The 25,576-nt window shown below is 41.6% G+C and overlaps 1 protein-coding gene across 1 annotated transcript; it reads right to left on the bottom strand.

Annotated features, from left to right (window-relative positions):
* Positions 1–734: 734 nt before the first annotated feature.
* LOC134677880 (ankyrin-3-like) lies at positions 735–24,633 on the bottom strand. Its single transcript, XM_063536315.1, has 10 exons — positions 24,433–24,633; positions 11,518–11,630; positions 10,514–10,668; positions 9,585–9,717; positions 8,806–8,988; positions 8,204–8,309; positions 7,409–7,549; positions 3,858–3,949; positions 3,112–3,261; positions 735–1,642 (listed from the first exon to the last, which is right to left on the bottom strand). Exons 2-10 carry the CDS (start codon positions 11,626–11,628, stop codon positions 1,322–1,324), a joined length of 1,392 nt encoding a protein of 463 aa, XP_063392385.1. The 5' UTR covers positions 11,629–11,630; positions 24,433–24,633; the 3' UTR covers positions 735–1,321.
* Positions 24,634–25,576: the final 943 nt, after the last annotated feature.

Raw genomic sequence — 25,576 nt, forward strand, 5'->3', positions numbered from 1 at the left:
AAACACTTACTTTCCGCAGGGAATTCTTCAAATTCATCGTCTTCTTCCAGTAAACCAAGATCTACTTTCTGCTTGTCTGCCATTTTATTGTAGTAATTTGCGTACTAAAGATTTAAAATGAGATTTTTGTCGTCGTTTTCAGCCAAACAACGCAAGCACAATCTGCACAATTTTGACAATTGACAGTTCGCAAGTCACTCCACAGTGTTGCCAATGTTCAAATCGAAAATCCCGTCAAATCATTGACGTTCCGTTTCACGTAAAAAAAATATGACAATTACAGTTTGGCAATGAGTCAGATATTTGTACAGTGTTTTTCGACAATATACTCTGACTAACCCACTTTGTCAATGAAAAAGGTACGAAATTCTAATCGTGGCTACATTTTTTTTTTAACTTTTTCTATTGACTTGACTGAAATGGCATGCCAGGCCAAACTATAGTATTAATCACTTCAAAAAATCAAAATCAAATATCTTTTGATTATAGTTTATTTGAAATGACATGAGTTCCAGATATAGCGCTGCATGTGTTCTACGGCGTAATTGACATACTGTAATTACTGCAGCATACTAATTATAATTATGGAGTCGACTTTACCTATTAGGTACTAAGGTGCTTTATGTGTTATCTACAAGGGATGTCGACATGAGTGTGTATCCATAGTTTTTGTGACAGAAGGCACAAAAGGATAATCATAACCAAAACCCTTCTGAATCAAAATAAAACATAAATTCTTGTTCAGGCATATATTTTCAAAATACAGTCGCAGCCGTCGCAGGAGAATAATATACCTGAGATCATAGACGATCACAAGTAGAAACTTAATTCTAATCATATATCACAATGTATCACATAGCAATAATGTAATCAGACTACAAAATGGATAAAACTACACAATACAAAACGTACCATCTTCGCGGTAATCATAAAATAAGCGAATAAATATGAATTCGAACGTAAGTAGTCGAAATATTAAAAAATCACTTGAAAACATCATTTAATGCATATAAATATAATACTTATCAATGTAAAATATTTCGCTCTACAATTTTGCAAATAAATAACAATTTGATTTAATTTATAAGAAAACAAACAGCGATAAAACAGGACAATTGACGTAAGTGTCAAACATTTAATATAATAGGCTTATAGAATACAAAAATATATTTTCCAATACTTGACCGTTCCTATTCACGGTCCTCACAATCCAATCAATCCCCACAATCAGGGGAAACTAGCTTTTTCTGGCAACACCAACAAAAGGCCAAGGAAATCTTGTGCCGAATTGAAAAATCCATTAAAATTACAAAAAATATCTTTAACTGCACTCGAATAGCAAATAATGGTGCAGGGTTTTCGGTATTTCGAACTTAGGAGCTAATTCCACGAGCAAATTGCCTAACTGCCTACGAAAGAAGATTCTAGTTTGAGCGAGCAAGGAAATAGGAGTCTTAGCTCGTTCGATTAAGGTTTGTTTTTGAACAGGGTTGAGAATGCTGTTTCTCTTTATCATGCAGAGGTCGAAGGCCTCGGCGGCTTCTAGAAGTTGGTAGAAGATGTGCTCGTATTCTGCCGCGGTTACGTTCTGGAGATGGTTTAGGATGCCGTCCGGATCACGGAACTGAGTTTTCATGATTACCTGAAAATATAAAAATAAATTAATGTTGAAGGTGAATATTTTTTATTTTTATGGCATAAGCTTGATCGTCACGAGCACGGGCGAGTAAAACCACAACTTAGCAGTGGCGTAGCTAGAGGATATGGCGCCCGGGGCAGGCACCAAATTTGCCGGAGGGCCAGATTACCATCCGCATTTCACACTTCGCAGTGGTGGTGTGGTAAATACGACTGACGAAAGTATCCCTGCTGTGCCTTTGGCAAGGCGGAGAGGTAGTCTTTTGCCCATTTTGGCGCCCCCCCCCCCCTTGGACGGCGCCCGTGGCACGTGCCCCCTCCAACCCCCCCCTAGTTACGCCACTGCAACTTAGAGGGACCAGTCAAATAAGGCAATGCGCTTTCTGATTAATTATAGAATAGCCTCCCACTCCAACCAGGGGTCTCAAAACTGCACCCTGTTCTTTTTGCCCGACTAAAAGGATTTTAGTTTTAGTTAAAAGGTATCGATAGGTCCACTGTCGGTTTTTACGCCGGGGGAAGTCTGGTTGCTGCTGTTAGGAACAGTTCCACTCTCAATGAATGCTGAACCCTGGAGTCTGGCTCCCGTACCGCTTTGGGTGTCAACGGGCCGGAACGCGGGGTGTGGAGACCCCTGCTCTAGAAGCATCTGGGATGGGTAATATATGGTAATATTTACCCTGGCACCATGTCGCAGCAATATAGCCACGATCTCGCCGCTGAGGTCCGCGTTGCTGGCCAGGTACTCCGCCGGCGCTGGGCGGAGCTGCGTCGCGTCTTCATCATTGTACACCTTAAGTTTAGGGTCTGCTCCGCTCTCTAGGGGTCTCCAAAATTTTTTTACCTGATACCATATTGCGTCTCAGAAACTTTCGCGGTCCATATCGGTTTTTGCGCCGGGGGAAGTCTGGTTGCTGCTGTTAGGAACAGTTCCACTCTCAATGAATGCTGAACCCTGGAGCCTGGCTCCCGTACAGTGGGCCCACGCTTTGGGTGTCGGCGGGCCGTATTGGAACGCGTCGCGGGCCGGATTTGGCCCTGGGAAGGATCTGGGATGGGTAATATTTACCCTGGCACTATGTCGCAGCAGCATGGCCACGATCTCCCCGCTAGGGTCCGCGTTGCTGGCCAGGTACTCGGCCAGCGCCGGGCGGAGCTGCGTCGCGTCTTCATCGTGGTACACTTTCAGGTTGGGGTCTGCTCCGCTCTCTAAGGGTCTCCAAACTTATTTACCTGAGGGCCATATTGCGTCTCAGAAACTTTTGGGTCACCGTCAGTTTATGCGCCGGGGTAAGTCTGGTTGCTGCTGTTAGGAACAGTTCCACTCTCAATGAATGCTGAACCCTGGAGCCTGGCTTCCGTACAGTGGGCACACGCTTTGGGTGTCGGCGGGCCGTATTGGAACGTGTCGCGGGGTTTGTGAGACCCCTGCTCTAGAAGGATCTGGAAAGGGTAATATATAGTAATATTTACCCTGGCGCCATGTCGCAGCAACATAGCCACGATCTCGCCGCTGGGGTCCGCGTTGCTGGCCAGATACTCCGCCAGCGCTGGGCGGAGCTGCGTCGCGTCTTCATCGTTGTACACCTTCAGGTTCGGGTCTGCTCCGCTCTCTAGAAGGATCTGGAATGGACAAGGGAAGTGTGAACCCCGAGCGTAGGAGCGCTGGTCTTAGAGGAACCTCGACACGAGAGAAGAAGAAAAGCATTTAATAACTGGAGTAGTCTATATAGTGGGCCGTATTTATTCTCAACCTTTAGGTTAGTTTTCGTTCATGTCGTCTCGGATATGGGTGAATATGGTATCGATGCATTCAGTGTAATACCCTGAACACAAATATATGAGACGACAAGCGCAAAAGTGGTGGGGGTAGTTGCTGTGAAGTCATAAAGTCGGCAGTACAAATTTGTTTTTTATTTTCTTTTAAACATACCATGTGGGGTACTAAATGAAAGGGCTTTGTGAGTAGATCACAAATATATACTTGGTCAAGCAGATCTTGTCAGTAGAAGAAAAAGGCGGCAAATTTGAAAAATGTAGACGCGAAGGGATAGCGTCTCATAGAAAATTTAAATTTCGCGCCTTTTTCTACCGACAAATTTGCTTGACCATCTATACCTATAACATGCTGTAACATTTTCAATACTTGGTCAAACAAATTATTACAAAATGTTTAAAAATTGTACAAACGTTTAATAGTTGTGTAAATTGTAATGCACCTGAACTATTTCCTTTCTGTTGGTGATGTTGTCTGAGCAGGCCACGTGGAGAGGTGATCCGATCACGGAGCTAGAAGAGTTTACTCTGGCACCTGTAAGATCAATATACGTTCTTAAGTCAAATCACAGAATTAATAATAGCACTACCCCTAATAGCATTTTCTTGTAGGGATTTTGTTGGGCCTTTGTTTACGTATTAGTTGGGCAACCGTTATATTTGGCCGTACGATTTGCTGGGGGGCCCTCGACAAAGGCCCTCCCGAAGATTCCCAACAGAGGGCCATAAGAGTAATTTTTTCGTTGGGCCTATTTAAATAAATCATACAATTATTCAACGGTAGTGGTTTTAGTTGGGCCGTGGTTGGGCCTATACACATTTGTTTGATGGTTGGTTAATTGTTACATTTGGCCGTACGATTTGCTGGAGGGCCCTCGACAAAGGCCCTCCCGAAGATACCCAACAGACGGCCATTAGAGTAATTTTTTCGTTGGGCCTATTTAAATAAATCATACAATTATTCAACGGTGGTGGTTTTGGTTGGGCCGTGGTTGGGCCTATACACATTTGTTTGATGGTTGGTTAATTGTTACATTTGGCCGTATGGCTTGCTGTAGGGCCAACTGCAAAAAATTAATAAAGGGCAATTTTTTCGTAGTGCTTCTGTTTGCAAATTCAACAATTACCCAACGGCTAGTCAGGTAGGTCGGTAGGTAGTCGTGCACCAGGTTGAAGGCCCATCACAGCTTGTCCCACAAAGGGCCAACATTGTAACTTTAACGTTGGGCCTTGTGTAGGATTCTTACAATACTACCGTAGGTAAATAGTTGTGTAATTCATAGTGAGCCTACAGTCTAAATTATGTAATGGGCTTTTGTTTACGAGTCCTACAGTTACCCTACGTTAGGTAAGTGGTTGTGTAATACGACGTTGGGCCTTTGCTGATAAATATTACAATTACACTACGGTAGGCATTGGTTGTATCCACATGAAGGCCCTAGGCAGCAGTTGTTGTTAATCTTCTCTGTATCGTTCCAATTTTGGCCGAAGCAAGTACACTTACTATACAGTCTAATTTGTATATATACTAACCGCACTTCGAAACTTCGTAAGCGAGATTTATGTTTTTTGAGATTTAAATTGAGAAAATGTTGGTAAAATACAATTTTTTTAATTTATGTATAAATTTTATAGTTATAGCTATTAGATTTATAAGTTACTTTAAAAAAATATTATGATTATATCCGGAATAATCGAGAAAATAACTATAACTTCGATGTTTGGAGACAGCAACGCCATCTAGTGACGCCACAAGCAAACTCAACTGGTAGCTATTTTGATGACGTCACGCAGCCCCTGGCCTCTGTTAAAATGCTCGTGTGATATTTATTTATTTGTTTATGGTGTTATACTCTGTCAAGCCATTTCCGTCATTAGAAAAGAGCGACAAATTTAAAAAATGTAGGGGTGAAGGGTTATCGTCCCATAGAAAATTTGAATTTCGCGACCTTTTCTAGTGACAAACTTGCTTGACCGGCTATAGTTATAAATGCGACATTTGTCCTCACTGGGCCATCGAATGATATCGTTGATTAGCCAACGTTACTAAAATACACAAAGGCCCATTGTTGGGCTTCAGTGCCACTGACAATGTTGGTAAATGCGATATTTGTCATCATTGGGCCAAAGAATATTATCGTTGTTTAGCCAACGTTACCAAAATACACAAAGGCCCATTGTTGGGTATCCGTGCCACAGCAAATGTTGGTAAATGCGGTATTCGTCACCATTGGGCTAACGAATGTTATCGTTGTTTAGCGAACGGTAGCAAAATACACAAAGGCCCATTGTTGCGCATCACTACCACTGCCAATGTTGGTAAATGCGATATATGTCATCATTGGGCCAACGAATGTTATCGTTGTTTAGCGAACGGTAGCAAAATACACAAAGGCCCATTGTTGGGCATCAATGCTACAGCCAATGTTGGTAAATGCAATATTTGTCGTCATTGGGCCATCGGATGATATCGTTGATTAACCAACGTTACCAAAATAAACAAAGGCCCATTGTTGGGCATCAATGCTACAACCAATGTTGGTAAATGCGATATTTGTCGTCATTGGGCCATCGGATGATATCATTGATTAGCCAACGTTACCAAAATACACAAAGGCCCATTGTTGGGCATCAATGCTACAGCCAATGTTGGTAAATGCAATATTTGTCGTCATTGGGCCATCGGATGATATCGTTGATTAGCCAACGTTACCAAAATAAACAAAGGCCCATTGTTGGGCATCAGTGCCACAGCCAATGTTGGTAAATGCGATATTTGTCATCATTGGGCCATCGGATGATATCGTTGATTAGCCAACGTTACCAAAATACACAAAGACCCATTGTTGGGCATCAATGCTACAGCCAATGTTAGTAAATGCGATATTTGTCATCATTGGGCCATCGGATGATATCGTTGACTAGCCAACGTTACCAAAATACACAAAGGCCCATTGTTGGGCATTCGTGCCACAGCCAATGTTGGTAAATGCGGTATTCGTCACCATTGGGCCAACGAATGTTATCGTTGTTTAGCGAACGGTAGCAAAATACACAAAGGCCCATTGTTGGGCATCACTGCCACTGCCAATGTTGGTAAATGCGATATTCGTCGTCATTGGGCCATCGGATGATATCGTTGATTAGCCAACGTTACCAAAATAAACAAAGGCCCATTGTTGGGCATCAGTGCCACAGCCAATGTTGGTAAATGCGATATTTGTCATCATTGGGCCATCGGATGATATCGTTGACTAGCCAACGTTACCAAAATACAGAAAGGCCCATTGTTGGGCATCCGTGCCACAGCCAATGTTGGTAAATGCGGTATTCGTTACCATTGGGCCAACGAATGTTATCGTTGTTTAGCGAACGGTAGCAAAATACACAAAGGCCCATTGTTGGGCATCTGTGCCACAGCGAATGTTGGTAAATGCGATGGTGGGCCAATACAAAATTAATGTTGGCTACGGAACGAACCTCATCCCAACGTTTTCCCTACCGTTGGCACCGTGGGCCCCAACGAAAATGCTACTAGGGACATATGGGGTATACGCGCTAAAGACACAGAATAAATAATAGTACTACCATACAGAAAGGACACTTCCAACAAAACCGACGTTTGACAGCGATTCAGAGACTTTCTAATGCATGGCACTATCCCTTTCGGCTATTTAGGGTTGTCAAAATTCAAGTCTTATTATCTTATCTGTGGTCGCACGCAAAAGGACGTCAAGTGGTGCCAACCCTAATAATTGCTCGGAGCATGCTGAGCCGAACTGAGCCGAGTTTGCCCGAAGTCAGGAGCGTCTCCCTCCCCACTAAAGCAGCCAGTGTTGACCGAAACGTTAATGCAATAGAAAATTCTTGACCATTAACCAGTATAAGTTGAACCGTCAACTTTAATGGTCCGTTACCGTTTATATACGGTTCAATTTGTAATGGTTAATGGTCAATTGCAATTAACGTTCGCCCCAAACTGAAAGCAGCTTACCAGCAGCCAACAGAAGTTGGACCATCGGTACATCTCCCTTCAGGATGGCGAGGTCGAGCGCGCTGGGCTTGCTCAGCGTCGGACACTGGTAGTTCACCCTGGCTCCTTGCTTCACCAGGAGATTTACCACGTCTGTGTTACCTGGAATATGGAGGAAACTTTGAGATGATAAATTGATGATTGAACCTTTAAGTAAGACTAAGGAGAGACTTTCCCCTGTTGTCTGTGTTTTACCACTTACAATGCTGTGCTCTGAAGAATTGTTTGACATGATGCCAAACACCCTAGAACCTAAATGGTCGGGCAATTTGCGGTTTAAGAGAAATTTCCTCTCCGGCTGTGGAATGAGCTGCCCAGGTTTTTCAGAGGGACCACAGTATGGGGTTCAACGCGCATGTAAAATCTCTGCAGATGCAGGCGTACATAGACTACGGTGACTGCTTTCCATCAGGTCGGAAGTAGGTATGCTTGCTCGTTTACGAATAACATGCACATGACGATGGTTCAAAACTATTTCAAGATGAACAGAATCTCTCTCTCTCTTCCTTGCCGTATCCGACAACAATGGCGACTCCATCAACAATTCTCCGGATTATGAAATGCCCTAATGTGGCTCGCAAAACCAAACTTTGTTTTGAAAATGCGGTCACACGATGCGCAATGGAGTTGTCCAGTCGAGTTGCGGGTGAAGTGTAGGAGGGCTTAGGTCGCGTCTTGCGGATATGACGCTTAGCATCGATCTAGGTCTTCCAGACGCTGCGGCTCAAATTGTACAACAATGAACAGAATACTAACCGCTCAGCACTGCGTAGTGCAGTACCGTACGATAGTCGTTCCTGGCGTCAGCCATTGCGTTCACGTCGGCGCCGTGGCTGATGAGGAGCAGAACCGCTTCCATGCCCTGAAATATTAAATTCTGTTAAATTTAATCTCGCCACTTTGATCGGTCCAGAGCGGTATCCCGCCAGCTTTCGCTGATGCGGAGCTCACGGAGATCAGCCTCCACTCTATCAGCCCAACGGTATTTAGGATGACCATCAGGACGGCGTCCAGTTGGTCGACCCAAGTAGGCCCTTTGGCTGCCCGATCTTCACCCATCCTTTCGAGGTCTTGTGTTGGAGGCCAAGACTCATTTTGGGTCATCGCGTCAACCAAGTAAGTAAGTAAATTTAATCTTCTCGGGTCAGACGCAGAGGTGTAGGGTTAGAGCGGATGTAGCTTTATTTGACGTTTATAAGCGCATTTTAATATGCCTGCTTGGAAAATAAACTATCTTTATAGTGATGACTTGATGAGTCTCATATGTCTCCAGGTCTGCCAGGCCACTGAATTGGTCTTGGCCACTGGGATTGGTTAAAGATCCAAGCGAAACCGTCGAGATTGAGTTGAAAACCTACCTTCCTCTGCCTAGCGGCTTTCATAAGCGGCGTCAGGCCCGCGCGATCACGGGAGTCAGGGTTGGCCCCGAAGGTCAGCAGCAGCTCGAGGTACTCAGGGTCGGAGACCAGGTTGATCTCGGCGCCAAAGAAGTAGCGCTTGTTGGGGTCCGCGCCGTGCTCCAAGAGGAGGCGGGCTACCTCCTGGAAATAAAAATCAGTATTCAGTCACAGACTAGTAAACTACAGACCCAAAGGAGCTCTGTCCAATCACAGCTCACGTGGATTATCATATGTATCATAATCATGAATCGTATCTGGTGCAATATTGCCCATGCTTTGGATCAGATAGTCAAAACCGTCCCAGACATTAGTGAGTTCAAATTTAATATATTGCTTGTAGAATCGAAAGTCGTAATTCAAGACAACCTTGAACCAGAATGCCGGAGAAAGTGCCCAACTGAACTGATCTGGTCAAGATTGTAGGGACCCGTTGGATGAAGGCAGCTGACTGGTCGTTGTGGGCATATTTGCGGAGGGCCTTGAGTCAATCCGCTTACGTGATCAGTCCATTGACATTTTTGAAATCGCTAAGATGTGAAGTAGATTAAAACTTTCATAATGTTCCTGAAGGCCATTACAGCGCCACCGCTAGTTGTAGAAATCCTTGATGGAGCGGCGGTTGTAAAAAACCTTGGGGAAAGCTTCCTCAGTGGAGTCAGAAGGAATCCTCAGTAAAGGTCCCAGTTGATATCTGCAAATAAGTTGTTAAAATAGGAAGTAGAAGGCTAAAGACTTACATAATGCTTGTTCCTGATAGCCAGCCTCAGAGGCTCGTCACAGAGCGTGGTCCTTGGGAACTCCTCTCCAGTATCAGGGCGGTAGTCCACCGCTGCGCCACTCTGCAGCAGCAGTTTCACCAGCTCCGTGTAGCTGAAATAGAAGAAATCCTTTAGGGGCAGCCCAAAGCGGTGGTGGCCTAGAGGTAAGAGCGTGCGATTTTCAATCCGGAGGTCGCGGGTTCAAACCCCAGTTCGTACCATAGAGTTTTTCGGAACTTATATACGCAATATCATTTGATAATTTTGATATTTACCAGTCGCTTTTCGGTGAAGGAAAACATCGTGAGGAAACCGGACTAATCCCAATAAGGCCAAGTTTACCCTCTGGGTTGGAAGGTCAGATGGCAGTCGCTTTCGTAAAAACTAGTGCCTATGCCAATTCAAGGGATTAGCTGTCAAGCGGACCCCAGGCAGGAGCCTGGAGCCTGGAGACAGGCAGGAGCGCTTGGCTCGTAGCAACGAGCCGTGATAAAATGCCGGGATAACGCAAGGACAATGAATGAGGTCAAAGCGGTGGACAGACCAAATTCGCTCAGCCCTTGATGCGCTACTTTACTACTTGAACGCTCCACGGTGCCCATTCGGCGAAAGACAGAAAGAGTAGGCGGCAAATTGTCAAAGAGAAGCTGTTCCCTTGAAGTGGCCACGACCCTCGGTGATGAGGAAACCGATGCAAGGAGGAGGAGGGAGGGGCAATTCAAGAAAGTGTCCGGTACGTGACGCTGTGACGCTGTTTTTTAACACTTTTGATAAAGCTAAGAAACCGATTTTCATCCCTTCCCGACGTTTACATCAGACTATCTCTTACTAGCAGTAAACTGGTTGCTTCTAACGCTGCCAGATCGCGCAGTATAGTCAACGCTTACCCTGCGTTCTTGGCGTCTTACCCATGCTCCGAGGACAGATGTAGCGCGCTGTATCCACAGTCGTCTCTGGCGTTCACATCACATCCTCTGACCAGCAGCAGTCTAGTTGCTTCGAGGTAACGCTGCCAGATCGCGTAGTGCAGAGGACGCAGACCCTGCGTCACTGGCTCATTCACCTACAACCATGAACATATTTAAAAGGCGTTTTAAAAATTGTATACCTCGAATAAAGACCATTACCGATGGCCATTGGGGCGGAAAGGTTCTCGAGTGGCGACCACGTACCGGAAGGCGCAGCGTGGGTAGACCCCCCACAAGGTGGGCTGATGGCCTGGTAAAGGTCGCGGGAGTCCGCCGGATGCGGGCGCAAGACCGGTCATTGTGGCAATCTTTGGGGGAGGCCTATGTCCAGCAGTGGACGTCCTCTGGCTGATATGATGATGATGATGACTCGATAAAGTGGGACGGGTGCCACTGAGACCGGGTGGCCTAAATGTTTGGCAAACGTTCCTACAAAACCGAAGTGTAACAGCGATTCAGGGTCGAATCATGATATCACTTTCTACTATTTAGGGTTGTCAAAATTCATAATTATCTGTGGTCGTGCACGCGGGACGTCAAGTGTTGTCAACCCTAGGTAATAATTGCTCGGAGCAATGCTGAGCCGAACGGAGCCGAGTTTGCCCGAAGTCAGGAGTCTCCCCACTATTACATTACTAGCTTCGTCTGCGTGGAGATAGTAATTTGGGTATCTTATTTTTTATCCAATCTAATTTTTATCGATTCCCCATACAAACTTCCACCCCCTTTTCACCCCCTTAAAGGGTGATTTCTGTAATAAAAACTACCCTATGTCCTTCCCCGGGACTCAAACTATCTCCAAACCAAATTTCAACTAAATCGGTTCTGGGGTTTAAGCTTGAAGAGGTAACAGACAGACAGACAGACAGACACACTTTCGCATTTATAATATTACATTTATATAATATTATATATAATATATATTAGTATGGATAATCGCTTACCTTAGCTCCACAAGCCAACAGGATCCTGATCTCATCCAGTGGCACCATCCTGATGATGGAGTCCGCCAGCTCTCGCTGGAGAGACTTCCCTGTTCGCACCTCCGAAGGCATCTCTGTCAACAAAGGGCAACTGTTCATATTTCATCGTCATCATCATATCAGCCAGAGGACGTCCACTGGACAAAAGAGTGCCACAATGACCGGTATGCGCCACCCGCCTCCAGCGGACTCCCGCGACGTTTACCAGGTCGTCGGCAACCTTGTGGGGGGTCTACCCACGCTGCGCCTTCCGGTAGATGGTCGACACTCATATTTAATATATATTAGGAAACAATCTAGGCCAGGGGTCGGCAATACCAGAATAGGGTATTTGACTACTAGTCAAATCAGTTTCTTTTTTCGGACTGTCAAAACGATTTTGCTACTATGGAATTTATATGAAACACTAGCATGTGAAGTCACAATCAAATTACCTACTCTTTATAGTTTTATACGGGTTTTGAAATAGATACTGTGTCTAATAATAACTGCTACGTTTCTCTATTAATCTTCTGGTGCTTTATTTTATTTTATGCATGGTCTAGATATTTTTTTAATACAGTTATATACCCTATTGTAGCGGATATACTTAGATATCCGCATCACAATTATATATTTGAATTTGAATACAACAGAAAACAATTGATTTATTTTAGGTAACAATATTTTCTTGGTCAAACTCATTATACATAAACAATAATAAACATACCTAAACACCGACAATGCCTTTTGCCAAATACACGTTTTCCGCAACGATTTGACCCAATAACACCTTAAAACCAAGGATGTTCTACGGCAGACTGAAAATAATAGTTTATGAGACAATCAAAACAACACATTAATTTTCCAAACTTGTTATTTCCAAACGATCATGGCCACGAATTGCGTATTTTTATTTATCAAACGAAAATTCGACGTAGTTTTTACGCATTTACTGAAATCGTAGATGGCGTATAACAGTGCGGTGTACCTATTACGTAGGGTATATCGAAGGTTAAAAATATATCTAGTTATGGATTGAGGTCGCGGGCAAAGTGCCATTTGGATTATACGTTTATGGCTAAAGTTTGGTCTGCGAATGGATGCAAACTAGTTTTGAGATAAAACATACGTTGGGGGTCATCCATTAATTACATCACACGTTTAGGGGGAGGGAGGGGGTCAAGAAAATGTGACATATTGTGACAAGGGGGAGGGGGGAGACACAAACTTTGTGACGTCACTTTAACTTCATCAGTAACCGAAAATTTATTTAAATTATTTTATTCGCTGTAGACGTGTGCGCCGCGCCGGCGCGCCGCCGCCGCCGGGCTTTTTGACCGCGCCGCCGCCGCCGATAAGTGATCGGCGTAAAATCGGCGTGACCTTGAATGTTATTAATTAGCTATTCCAAGTTGGTTTTTGGATTACAAGATGGATTTTTTGTAATATTTATGGTACAGTTATAAAATATATATCAATAATTAATTAAATGAAACTGAATAGCCAGCTGCAGAAACTATTTGACACACAAATTAAAGTAACTGAGTAATCCTAAGTATTCACCGTCAACTGTTAACGGACGAACGAAGACTGCTGCCTTGGACAGCTTGAAAAACAAAACAAACCCCTCCATTCTCAGTTCTTCCCAGAAAAACACATGAATTTAAGCCGAATGAATAGCAACGTGCTTGAGTAGGAGCATGTGTTAGATGTTCGAACGCTATGAAGAGGTCGGCTTGCGGCAGTTTGCACCGTGCAGTCCATACGGCTTATTACCGCACGAAATGGAGATGGAGACAAATTACATTTGGTCGCGATCCTCAGCAATGAGAAAACGAGATAGAAGATACGTCTCAGTGAGCCTGGTGCTTGTACGACAATAAAACCATTAAAAAGAAACCCTAGCCAGTCCACTATGTCAAGCAAATTTCAAGGATATGTGGAGTCCTGTTTTGTTACAGTACGTCTTTTTTAATAGTACTAAGCCATGGAAAGCTTGAGAAAACGGAGAGTTACGGATCGGATCGAAGGTCATTGGGACGAGGTAACCTCTTAATGCATGCCAGTCAATAGGAAATTCAAGTTGTTATACCTATCCAATATTCATTTACAAACCCTATTTTACTCATAGCATATTCGAACTATACGTAGTTCACTGACCAGCAACCTGCATATATCAAATTTTCAAGAAAAACAACAAATTAATGATTTTTCTTAAGAAACCTGAAAGTCAAGGTCACGCCGATTTCACGCCGAAAACACGCCGCCGCCGCCGATTTTTTGGCAAACGCCGCCGCCGATCATTTTTTAATCGGCGCACACGTCTAATTCGCTGTACATTTAAATAACAAGTTTTTAAAACGATAATCGTTTTTATTGGTTTAATTTTCTTTCCTAAGCAGTTTTGGGTTATAAAATTACTATTAATTTTTATATCGTCAAAAATATTTTGATAAAATATTAATAATACTTAGGTAGGTACTTACTTAATTCGATTTGGCGATTTTGTAGAAAAAATGTGACGTCACACTAGGGGGGAGGGGTTTGCCAAATGTGACCAAGTGTGACAAGGACCTCCCCCCCGGGAGGGGTCAAAAAACCTAGAAATTCGTGTGACGTAATTAATGGATGACCCCTTGGGGCAATTTTGGAAGCTTCTAAGACGTTGCCTATTTAGGTACTTATACCAAGCGTGGCTCACTCCGCGATTTCGTCGCTTTGCTACAGGTAGCTGAAAGTACATCCGTTCGACCCCAATTTTGGGGATTGCCATAAGCCGCGCGTGGCGCTGTCGCCACCTAGCGGCCATATCTGTGCTGATCGTGACAGACGCGTTTTGTTAGAGAGTGAGTCTTCGGTACCTAGTACTATTATTTATTCTGTGGTACAGTATAGACACCTCACCACGTGCTGTATATAAGTATTACGTAGAAATACGTAGAAATGGGCGCAAGGTTATTGGCCATCTGTCCACCATTTTTTTTTGGCTGATGTACAAAGAAAGTCCAATTACTCATACACACAAATGAGCATCTGACTTCAAACGAACATAACTAAATAACTAGAGAGAAACCAAGAAAAGTCTGCAGCGATTTTGGTAGCCCACGCAGTGCAAGTGATATTTACAAGTCATAATTTCACAGAAGTTTGACGCTTAAAATAACACTTGCACTGCGTGGGTTATCAAAATCGCTGTAGACTTTTGTTGGTCTAACTCTTAATTAAGTGTCTACAAAGCAAAACAGTTCACCCCACATAATTCTACATTTTAAATAACACTATTACTTATAGCAAGTTGAAGATTGTTATTTTGTAGGTATATTGTCTAGATTGTATCACTACCTACACCTAATGGCTCCTCTACACGATGGGCCAACGCCGGCCACTCCAAGGGACGCATTTATGCGTTAGAGGGAGCAAGTGATATTGCTATCTCATTCTACTGCATGGCAGCGTCCCTTGGAATGGCCGGCGTTGGCCCATCGTGTAGAGGAACCATAATAAAACGGCGGGGCCGTGTCTGTCTGTTTGTGTGTTTGTATGTTCGCGATAAACTTAAAAACTACTGAACGGATTTTCATGCTGTTTTCACCTATCAATAGAGTGCTTCTTGAGGAAGGTTTAGGTGTATAATTTGTTAACCCGTGCGAAGCCGCGGCGGGCCGCTAGTATCACACGACTGCACACCAGTACTCTCCAATTGTCCGTTCCCGGACACTCCTTAATAATTTCTTATCTTTTGCACCTAACTCCGACTTGTTTGCCGACGAAAGTCATAAACTTTTTAAAGATTTTTTACGTTTTTGCGAATCCAACCAGTAATAGGTAGGTTATTAATCGCTTTATTGTTACTTAGGTACTTAATTTTACTACTTAATTTTACAGTGCATTGGTGTTAGCTGTAATGCTGTAAAATTTGATTTCAATAAATATCAATCAAAATGTAAGTATATCTAAGAATACTAGCTATGTATAGATAGTGTTTTGTTTACCATGATCATGATAAAAACATGGCACTGACCCCGCATCACAATAATCCGTACTTTTGTTTGTACACATGATCTAGAAAACCTGTGTCTTGGAACTGTTCCAAGCACACCGTCCGACAGACGTTCGGGCGGTTTCCTAAATACTTATGAGCAAATTTATTAGTTACGTAGCTCACCTAAATATATCTGGAATCACATGGAACTAACTACATATAAATAACTGTCCAATGGTGGTTGACAAGACCACAGAATAAATAATAGTACTAGGTACAGAAGACTCACTCTCTAACAAAACGTGTCTGTTACGATCAGCACAGATATGGCCGCTAGGTGGCGACAGCGCCATGCGCGGCTTATGGCTTTCCCCAAAATTGGGGTGGAACGGATGTACTTTTAGCTACCTGTAGCAAAGCGACGAAATCGCGGAGTGAGCCACGTCTGACAAGACACAGAAAGGCTGATGACCATACGTCGGACTCCAGCGGGCATTTTCGTGGCATGTCAGAATGATAGGTAAGGTTCGCAAATCAATCAATTCACTTTTGAGTATTTGTACTTAGTATTTGGTACCTAGTATTTATAACGTGAAATTCCAAATATCATAGCAACCAACTGCGTTATTTATAAACGTACTTGGACTACACATAAGTCAAAATGGCGAAAAAGTTCGTTTGGCTTTATCCGTCACTCAGACAATTGCAGCTGTGAGAAAGGAACAAAACAAATGAGTTAACTGGGCATGTCAAGTTCTATGAACACGGCTCTAAGGCTGTACGTTAGTTAGGTGTTTAATTTTTTTTATATCCTTTAAATTTTAAATAAAAATAAGATTGAATAGTCTGTGTTATATTTGATTTAATTTACATTCATGAACAACAGTCATAATGACGCATGTCAGCTATTTATTTGTTTTTTAAGTGGCCACTTCAGTGGGCTATCAGTTATCACTTCAAAGAGTATTTACACATTAAAGATGAATAAATGATAACGGGTAATTAATTTAATTAACTATGTTACAAATACTAGGTACATTATAATGTAGATGTAGTGTAGATGTAGTCTAATATGTAGTGTAGGTACATTATAATACTCGTAAGTTAAGATTTTTTTGTAAACCTTACCTTGCCCTCAAACTGCCCGCTATAGTCCGACGTTTGCTGATGACTCTAAGCTCTAACTCAGAATATATGGCATCAGAATGTATGTGACTTATGAAGGTCGAAGAAATCGTAAAGTATATGAAGACGTAGACCGGATTCGTTCTGAGGGTCGCGAAGAAAAATTTCTATATTCCTAATCGATCGAATACCCAAGATTGATAGAGAGAGAGGCAGAAACCGAACTTTCGATTTGTATTTCGCGGTAGGCCATGTGATTGACCTAGTGACGCCTTCTACGCAGAATTTCGCGTAATACCTATTCCCTATTCAAAATCCTCAATTTAAATTCCAATTTTAAAATAAGAATGAATTCAAATTAAACGACTTCATTAAAATAAATGAACCATTCGTTCTTCATTAATCTGAAAAAGGAAAGGAAATATACTTAAACAAAGATTGACAATTTCATCTCTTGCGAAATTTCCGAGAAGAGCGTTCATTTGCTTCATTTAGTTCATTGCCACGGGTTGGATATCTGCCATCTTTGTTTCTTTTTGAACTAATGATGAACTATAGATAAGAAAATCATGTGCCACAGCATATTGCGTTTTGACGGGCAACACTGACGGAGATTAATCGTTTTAAATTGAGATATGATGATGGGCACGTCTGATTTTAATGTGTCGGCGGCCGATCGTAAGATCTGGCAGATCGTAATGTTCCTGTGTATTGTTTTGAGGATAGTTACATTAAACCAATATATAGGCAGGATAGGTTCGTTAGGTTGCTTCAGATGCCCGAAGGGCAAACTGCACAGAAATAGGAGCCCCTTGTACCGGGGCTCCGTCGAGTCAGGGAACGAGTCAAAAGTTTTCACGTTTCACGATATGCCTGATCTGAAGCCCCCTCCAGACTATGCGCGTGAATCGCGGGCGAAGCCGCGATCGCGAGTGTGGAGTCTAGTTCGCTGATATGCGAAATCGACTCCAGACTCGCGTTCGCGGCTTCGCGCCGCGATTTGCGCACGAGTGTGGAGCGGGCTTTACGATCGGCCGCCGATATAATACAATACAGTTCAAATACTCTTTATTGCACACCTCATTACAGAAAACAATACAAATAATAAAGGAAGAAGAGGTTAAACAACAGGTGGTCTTATCGTTAAAAAGCGATCTCTTCCACTACTGGATATTACTGAATTACTGATAGTGATAATAAGTAAGTATGTATAGGTAAGTACATAATATATCATCAAAGTCGTATAAAAACCAGTTCAAAACCTTGTTAGGGTCTGTGCGGAAAGAGAAGAGTCGTATTGGGCGCTATACATTCCACGATTCTTCTTTTTAGGGTTCCGTACCTCAAAAGGAAAAAACGGAACCCTTATAGGATCACTCGTGCGTTTGTCTGTCTGTCCATCTGTCACAGCCTATTTTCTGGGAGACTATACTGGACCAATTAAGTTGAAATTTGGTACACATATATAAATTAGCAACACAGAGATGGACATTTCTTTTTATAATTTTTAAAATACATAGGTTCGAAGTTATTTAAGAAAATAGCTAAAAAATGACCATCCCCCCCTTTATCTCCGAAACTTACTGGGTTTAAAACTTTGAAAAAATACACTAAATAGTTCTTAACCTATATATGACAGGAAAACCTATTAGAAATGTGCAGTCAAGCGTGAGTCGGAATTATGTACGGAACCCTAGAAACGCGAGTCCGACTCGCACTTGGCCGGTTTTTTATTCTTCTCTTTTCTTTCTTCTGGCAGTAACTGCGTTAAAGAAGCGCTACGTAAGCTACGTTTGCTACGGCGTAGCGCGTAGCGGCGTTTTTCCGTTTTACCCATATATTTACTTTCAGATTACATATATTCTAGACTTCTAGAGTGGGCGAAAGTAATCATTCTAATTAATGTAATAAGGGGCTGTCCATAAATTACGTCAGCTATTTTTGACGATTTTTGACCCCCCCTCCCTCTAAAATCATCCAAAAATCATGCTTCGAATGACCCCATTTCCTCCTACTTCATGCTACCATCATTAAGCCCCCTCCAGACTATGCGCGTGAATCGCGGGCGAAGCCGCGAACGCGAGTGTGGAGTCGATTTCGCTGTCCGCGAAAATCGACGCCACACTCGCATTCGCGGCTTCGCGCCGCGATTCGCGCACGAGTGTGGAGGAGGCTTTAGATGTCCAGACCCTCATTTGAAATGACGTAAATTATGTTAACGCGAGAGCATATAATACATAATAGCACCACAAATAGTACATACTATATAATATGGCGAGATATATAAACTTAACCTAAAAACAAAAGCTAACCGGGTCATCGCTCGACCTCCGAGCTTGATTTGACAGTTGGACAACAAATGCGACAGTGCTGCCAATTTCCGACCCGCGACTTATATGGGCACACCTTGTGGCTGAACAGATGAGGTCTTGGCCTAATAAAACTAATTAGACTGCCCGTCTGTTCGCTGTGATGACGTAAGCATTGACATCGGAGCTCGAGAGATACGAAAAACGCTTCACTGAGTTGAAAAAATTGATTCATATCTTTCGCTCGCGATGATATACAGGGTGTAATCGTTAAGTGTGGCCAGGCCATAATTCTGTAAATATAACAGATATCAGAAAACTTCCAACTGATATCGAAAGTGCGTTACCCAATGAGTAACTTTTTTTAAATAAAAGCAGAATTATGCCAAATATTAACTTCAAACCCTTCCATACATTTAGTAGGTAAGCCGTTGTAAATAAAATTATTTTTCATTTAAAAATAAATGTTAGATTAATTATTTCATAAACGGTAGTTTTATTATTTTATTACAATGTATTCGTACAAATAACGAATCTCAAACAGTTTTATCTCTTACGACACCCGACATTCTTTGAGGCTGTAAGTCGTCATACTAAATGTATGGGAGTGTTTTAACTTAGTATTTTTAATATTTCTGCTTTTATTTTTAAAAAAAGTTATTAATGTAATTTTACTCATTGGGTAACGCACTTTCGATATATCAGTTGGAAGTTTTCTGATATCTGTTATATTTACGGAATTATGGCCTGGCCACACTTAACGATTACACCCTATTACTCATTTCGCTCACTTCGCTCAGTGGATGTAGACTAATAATGTTCAAGAGTGAGTAGAGGGAAATTTCAATCAATCCAAAACACACAACCATAAGTGAGACCAAAATGGCGAATCACGCGATACGATCCCGCCATGTTTTATGGGCACACCTTGTGGCTGAACAGATGAGGTCTTGGCCTAATAAAACTAATTAGACTGCACGTCTGTTAGCTGCGATGACGTAAGCATCGACACCGGCGCTTGCGCACACAACATGTCACGTAATGATAGCGGGATTTTTGACCAGGCTAGCGCTATAGTTCGTTTTTTTTAGCATTAGAAAGAACTTGAAAAAAGGTAAGCGATCTTGACAAGTCTTTTAATTGAAAAACGCTTTTTAAAAATCAGTAACTAATTACTTATGAAAGCAGAAGAATATTAAATGATCGTATTAGATTCATAATTGTTACATATTTACGTTAACTTATTTTTAAAATGTGTTTTTCATTTAAAACGCACATCAAGATTGTTTACCTTATTTCTAATGCTAAAAAAAAGAAACTATAGCGTGAGGCCTTGGTAAAACTGGCCCGGGTGGCCGTGTGGTCTAGGTATTAGCCGCGAATGCAGAGGGCGCTGGTTCGTTTCCAGTACCTACTGCGCATTGGAGGCTTTGGTCACCTTTTCTTTCGTATATGACATATATTTCAGTTTAAAATATTTTGTTCCCTTGTTAGACGATCTACTATTGTGAAGGTTCTCTCTCTCTTTGCAACATATTGAGACAGTATTTTATATTAATTAGGTACCTACTTAGTAACCATTCATATGTTCTTAACATGCGCGGACTTTCCGGTATTAAATATATTGGCAAAGTATAATATTACATAATAACATGCCTTCCTCAATTGTTTGTCAATTATCCAACAACCTTCTCTTTCCAACCCATTGATAATATGATATATCTACTATCACTCCGTTGACGTATTGATCATTCATGTCCATATGCCAATTTGGACGAGATTACGTCTGCATAATATTAAAAATTTGATGTGACGCCACGACAAGGTCACATCGGACATCAGCTGTCTGCCGTCTCGGCCAATCAGAGCGCCGTTGCTATGGAGACGAGAGTCTTTCAGCACGTGCTAACATTGAAAGGGCGGGATCTTATGACATAATTATATTAATTGTAATTGGCAGCACGCTTTTTGAGAGCACCATTAATAGCTTATTTTGCCATGTAACATTGAAGTGAAGAGTAGGATGTCTGTTTCTTTATGTTTGAAAACCTTTTTGCTTGTTAATTTATTCTTAATTCAAGACAGAATGCTGGGGTTTCTTTTAAGTGTACTCCTAAAACAGTGTAACACCCTCACGTTAAAATGTGATAGGTACTTAGTTTATACAATTGCTTTGGTTTTACAATGAACTTACATGTGAGAATTACACACGATTTTGATGACATTTACACACTTTGTTTTAGCTAATGCCGCGTAGACCTAGCTAAGACCGAATACCTGCTATTTATTGCTCATATAAATACATTTCCACCGTAAAGGTGAACCACCAGACGTTAAGATGGCGGACAGCCGGATACAAGCAAATGGCGCGTATTTTTAGACATCCGCCAATGAACTCTGCCCTTGGAGTTATTTATATTTTGTGAAATTAGCGAAAACAAAGACGGCCTTGATTGATCTTTTGGCTAGCATTTTACTAATTAAAATTTGGAGACTTCTAGGAACTGTTTTAATTTGGATGTTGAATCCAGCCAGAGCGAGATAGTAGATTGTAATGATGCACTAGTGAGGCCGCTCATATAACGAATTCTGCCATCAGCATTCATGCTTTTAGTAACTGTAACTACCAGCTGTCACCCTTATTTTATCACGATTAATAGAGCTCACTGAAAAATATCAATTATGTGAGTGGTTATTAAAAAAACGGGTCATATCTTACAGAGCACAATGCAGTAAAATACCGAAGGAAAACACAATTCTAGACACCATGAAGATAATTCTCCTTCTACGTACTATTCAATCCGCACGATTTTACCTATCTGACTTTCGAAAATTAGACGTCTGTATAAGATCCTTGGCAGAACTACTTCACTAAGTATAATCAACCAAAGAGGCTGGTGGATGTCCACTAGCCGGTCCTACATCCACCAATTTGAACGCGCTTTTAGAAGCTTTCTGACTCTCATTCATCCACGTAAAAGAAAAAGTATCCGCTAGATACAAGAAGATATTACCTGACGCTTATCACCTTCATAATGAGAAAAAGTACGCGGGGTGGAGGAGGGGTGGACAAACTTTACTTGAAAGCTATTAGAAATCTAGATTTTTAGATAGTTGTCAGTCAGCGCAAGTAATAGAGGCCATAAACTCTCAAATCAAATGAAAACATCATCAAAAGGAAAGTCGCGGTCGTACCATTTTCCGAATTTAATCGGCTCTCGTGATCGCGACCAAAATATTTACCAGTGCAATTTTCGGGAACCAAAACTTTCCGGTAGGAATGAAAACAATATACTTAAATGTATTCTTGGCACAGCGCACTTCCTTCACACCTACGTTATTTAAAAAGTTTATTTTCGGCCTCAATTTATTGATATTAGTTCAGAGAACACGCGGATCTGTTTATGTTTTTGTTTTAAATGTCTTGAAAGTTGATTGAGGTCATGCCTTTATATCCGAGATGAGACGCAATTGAGAAAAAATAATTTTAAGGTGTTTCACAATAGAGTTAGACCAAGGTAAGTCTGCAACGATTTTGACAGCACACGCAGTGCAAGTGTTATTTAAAACGTCAAATTTCTATTATAATTGACTCTACTATTGTCACTGTGACGTAGTACAAAATGGATAGGAAATTAAATTCTTTGATTGTACTTGTAAGTATACAACATTTACTAAGATTCCACTGTCCATATGTACGTCTGCCTATCACCAGGTTGTATCTCATGAACCGTGATAGCTAGACAGTTGATATTTCACATGTGAATGTATTACTGTTGCCGCTATAACAACAAATACTAAAAACAGAATAAAATATAAATATTCAAGTCGGGCTCCCATACAACGTGATTCTTTTGCCATTTTTGCGTAATGGTACGGAACCCTTCGTCCGCGAGTCCGATTCGCACTTGGCCGGTTTTCTTTTAGTTGTTCTTTTAGTTGTTGTTGTAGCTTGCTGTTTTTCTCCTCTTTTTGTTTTGACGTTGCCCTCTAACATTGCCCTCTAGACTTTGTTACCCGACTAGCGGAAGCGTTATGATTAATTATTTTAGCAGTTTATTTACGTAGATTTATGTTTATCCGGACATGTTTGTGTTGTATGTTTTTCACCATAACACAAAATAAATAAATGTACTACCGTACAGAAAGGACACTTCCTACAAACCCGAAGTTTGACAGCGATTCAGGGTCGAATCATGTATGGCACTTTCCCTTTCGGCTGTTTTTAGGGTTGTCAAAATTCAAGTGATTATCTTATCTGTGGTTGTGCACGCAAAAGGAAGTCAAGTGGTGCCAACCCTAATAATTGCTCGGAGCAATGCTTAGCCGAACGGAGCAGAGTTCGACCGAAGTGAGGAGTGTCTCCCCACTGACCATAACTACTTACGTCAGGATTCGAGCTTACTTCATAACTAAGTTATAAAGTACCTAATGGAAAGTTTCAAGTAAAGCTATCTTCTCGACTGCTCCTACTTTTTGGAAGGTGGTTAAAGATACAGCGGGATTACAAAAAATAAACTATACACAAAATTGTCTCAGTAAATTTGACACAGCTGTGGAACACACCATAGTACGATAAAAATCACAATATTTAATGTAGGTCGGTTAAAAATAATTATTTCTAATATTATGTAAAGACATCATAACGAAAAACATTAGAAAATTTAGGGCAACGCACTTAAAGATTCGGAACTCAAAAACCACAGAAAATATTAAGACGAAACAGGAGCTGAGTTTTAAATATTTTATGTAAATATACCCGTCTCGCTAACGGAAGCGGCTCCTAAAACTAGTGCGATAAGGGCAAGGCGAAAAATCCTGCGTAATAAAAATCTCAATAACCGAGGTTTCGTACTCGACTGTTTCCTCCTCCAAAACTTAACCAATCGTAACCAAATTTGGAAATCTAAATGATTATGAAATTATCTGTGTCGGACCGTTTTGCCTATTTTGCTAATTGATATCAGTTTTGAGTAGTATTCAAAACTGATATCAATTAGCCAAACAGGCATCCTCTCATTGCGGCATATTCAATAAGGCCATTTTGGCCTTTTTTGAAGGCCTTAAAAACGCCTTAAAAAAACAAAAATATCAAAAAAAGCAAAACGCTCCGACACAGATATTGACAATATTAATCTGTGTTGAAAAAAATCATTGCTCTAGCATCAAAATCCACGGAGGAAACAGTCGAGTACGTTTCTATGGAGAAATTACCACTCCTGTTGGCTTTTAATAAGATTAGGTATTGTGTATTCCAGGGTCATAATAATAAGTACATAACAAATGACAATTATTATGTTTTTATCAAACCGTTCAGCGCTTAACCACACTTTGTCGTTACGCCTCTACGCAGCACTTTCGTTACATAGCGGGAAAACAAAAGCATAGCAGTCAAAAATCAATTAACCTTTAGATTAATTTACCCAGGCACTAAATCAATGTTATAAATAGCTTAAAAAACATCAATCCATCACTCACCTTGCGGTTCCGCCGTATTTGCAATTCCAAACACAAAGGATGTCACTACACGCCTTCGCGCCTAAAAAAACAAAAAGCGCGCGAAACTCTATGCCTGACCTTTTTTATAACCTCAAAATTTACTTCAAATTCGTGTTTTATATAAAAAATAACTGTTATTAATGTAAATTAATATTCTAGCTGACTCTAACGTGTGTTCAGTTAGCTAGCTTGTGTCGTACTGTTTTGGAAAACGGTGTTGATGTAAGCTGGATGCTTGCCAAGATGGCGGCGCGCCAAATACGAAGTACGCGCGCTGGGGCTAAGGGGCTGGTTGGCTATTAATTTCCTATGGGGTAAATGTACACTTAGCTGACGCTTTTAGTGACAGGTACCTACATAGGTCAGTCGGACAGTCGATAAAAAGGTAATGCTTAGTTTGTTTTACAAATACAATATAAGTACCTAACTTAAGAAGGAAAATTCATGGTGATCAAGAGGGGGAGGGGAAGAAGGAGGATTAACTGGCTCGACAACATTATGGCTCCTCTACACGATGGGCCAGCGCCGGCCACTCCAAGCCTGTAGAATGCGCACCTGTAAAACCGAAATGTAGGTATAGTGACACTGGCCGAATATTCGGCGGCCGGATACCGGATATTCGGCCGATAGTCAGGCCGAATATCCGGTATCCGGCCTAACAACTATCCGTTGCATCTCTATATATTGATGATGATGATGATGTAATCCTGTTATCCCTCATCAGGGACATAGGGCTCTCAGAAGGGATTTCCATTCTTCGCGGTCCAGGGCGGCCTCCTCCAGCTCCGCCCAGCCGAGGCCAACTGATGCCGTCTCTATACAGGGTGATTCATGAGACGTGAGCAGGACTAATCCTGCACACTCAGTAACTGATAATTGATCGATCACCGTCGTATTTAGGTGAAACAACCACACTTTTTCCTATTTTTTTACTTTTTGGCGAGGGCAAATTTAATTCTCTACAATCATGGTCACCCTACAAGACCTAATTAATAAACATAAAACCTCTTTAACCGTAATGACATCATTATGATTACGAAGAAAATAAACTGTCAAACTTGAGTGAGATACGAGTTTTCAAAAGTAACCGGACCGTGATGACTGTTGACATTCAATTGGACAC

The sequence above is a fragment of the Cydia fagiglandana genome, chromosome 27, assembly GCF_963556715.1.
Source record: "Cydia fagiglandana chromosome 27, ilCydFagi1.1, whole genome shotgun sequence".
In the NCBI taxonomy this organism is placed as follows: Eukaryota; Metazoa; Arthropoda; class Insecta; order Lepidoptera; family Tortricidae; genus Cydia; species Cydia fagiglandana.

Bases quoted from the DNA above. Each gene is read 5' to 3' on its own strand.
- LOC134677880 (XM_063536315.1), bottom strand. From the start codon at position 11,628: ATGCCTTCGGAGGTGCGAACAGGGAAGTCTCTCCAGCGAGAGCTGGCG. The intron at 8,310-8,805 runs GTAGGTTTTCAA...TTAATATTTCAG, and splicing joins AAGCCGCTAGGCAGAGGAAG to GGCATGGAAGCGGTTCTGCT. The intron at 3,262-3,857 runs GTGCATTACAAT...TGTCCATTCCAG, and splicing joins ACAGAAAGGAAATAGTTCAG to ATCCTTCTAGAGAGCGGAGC.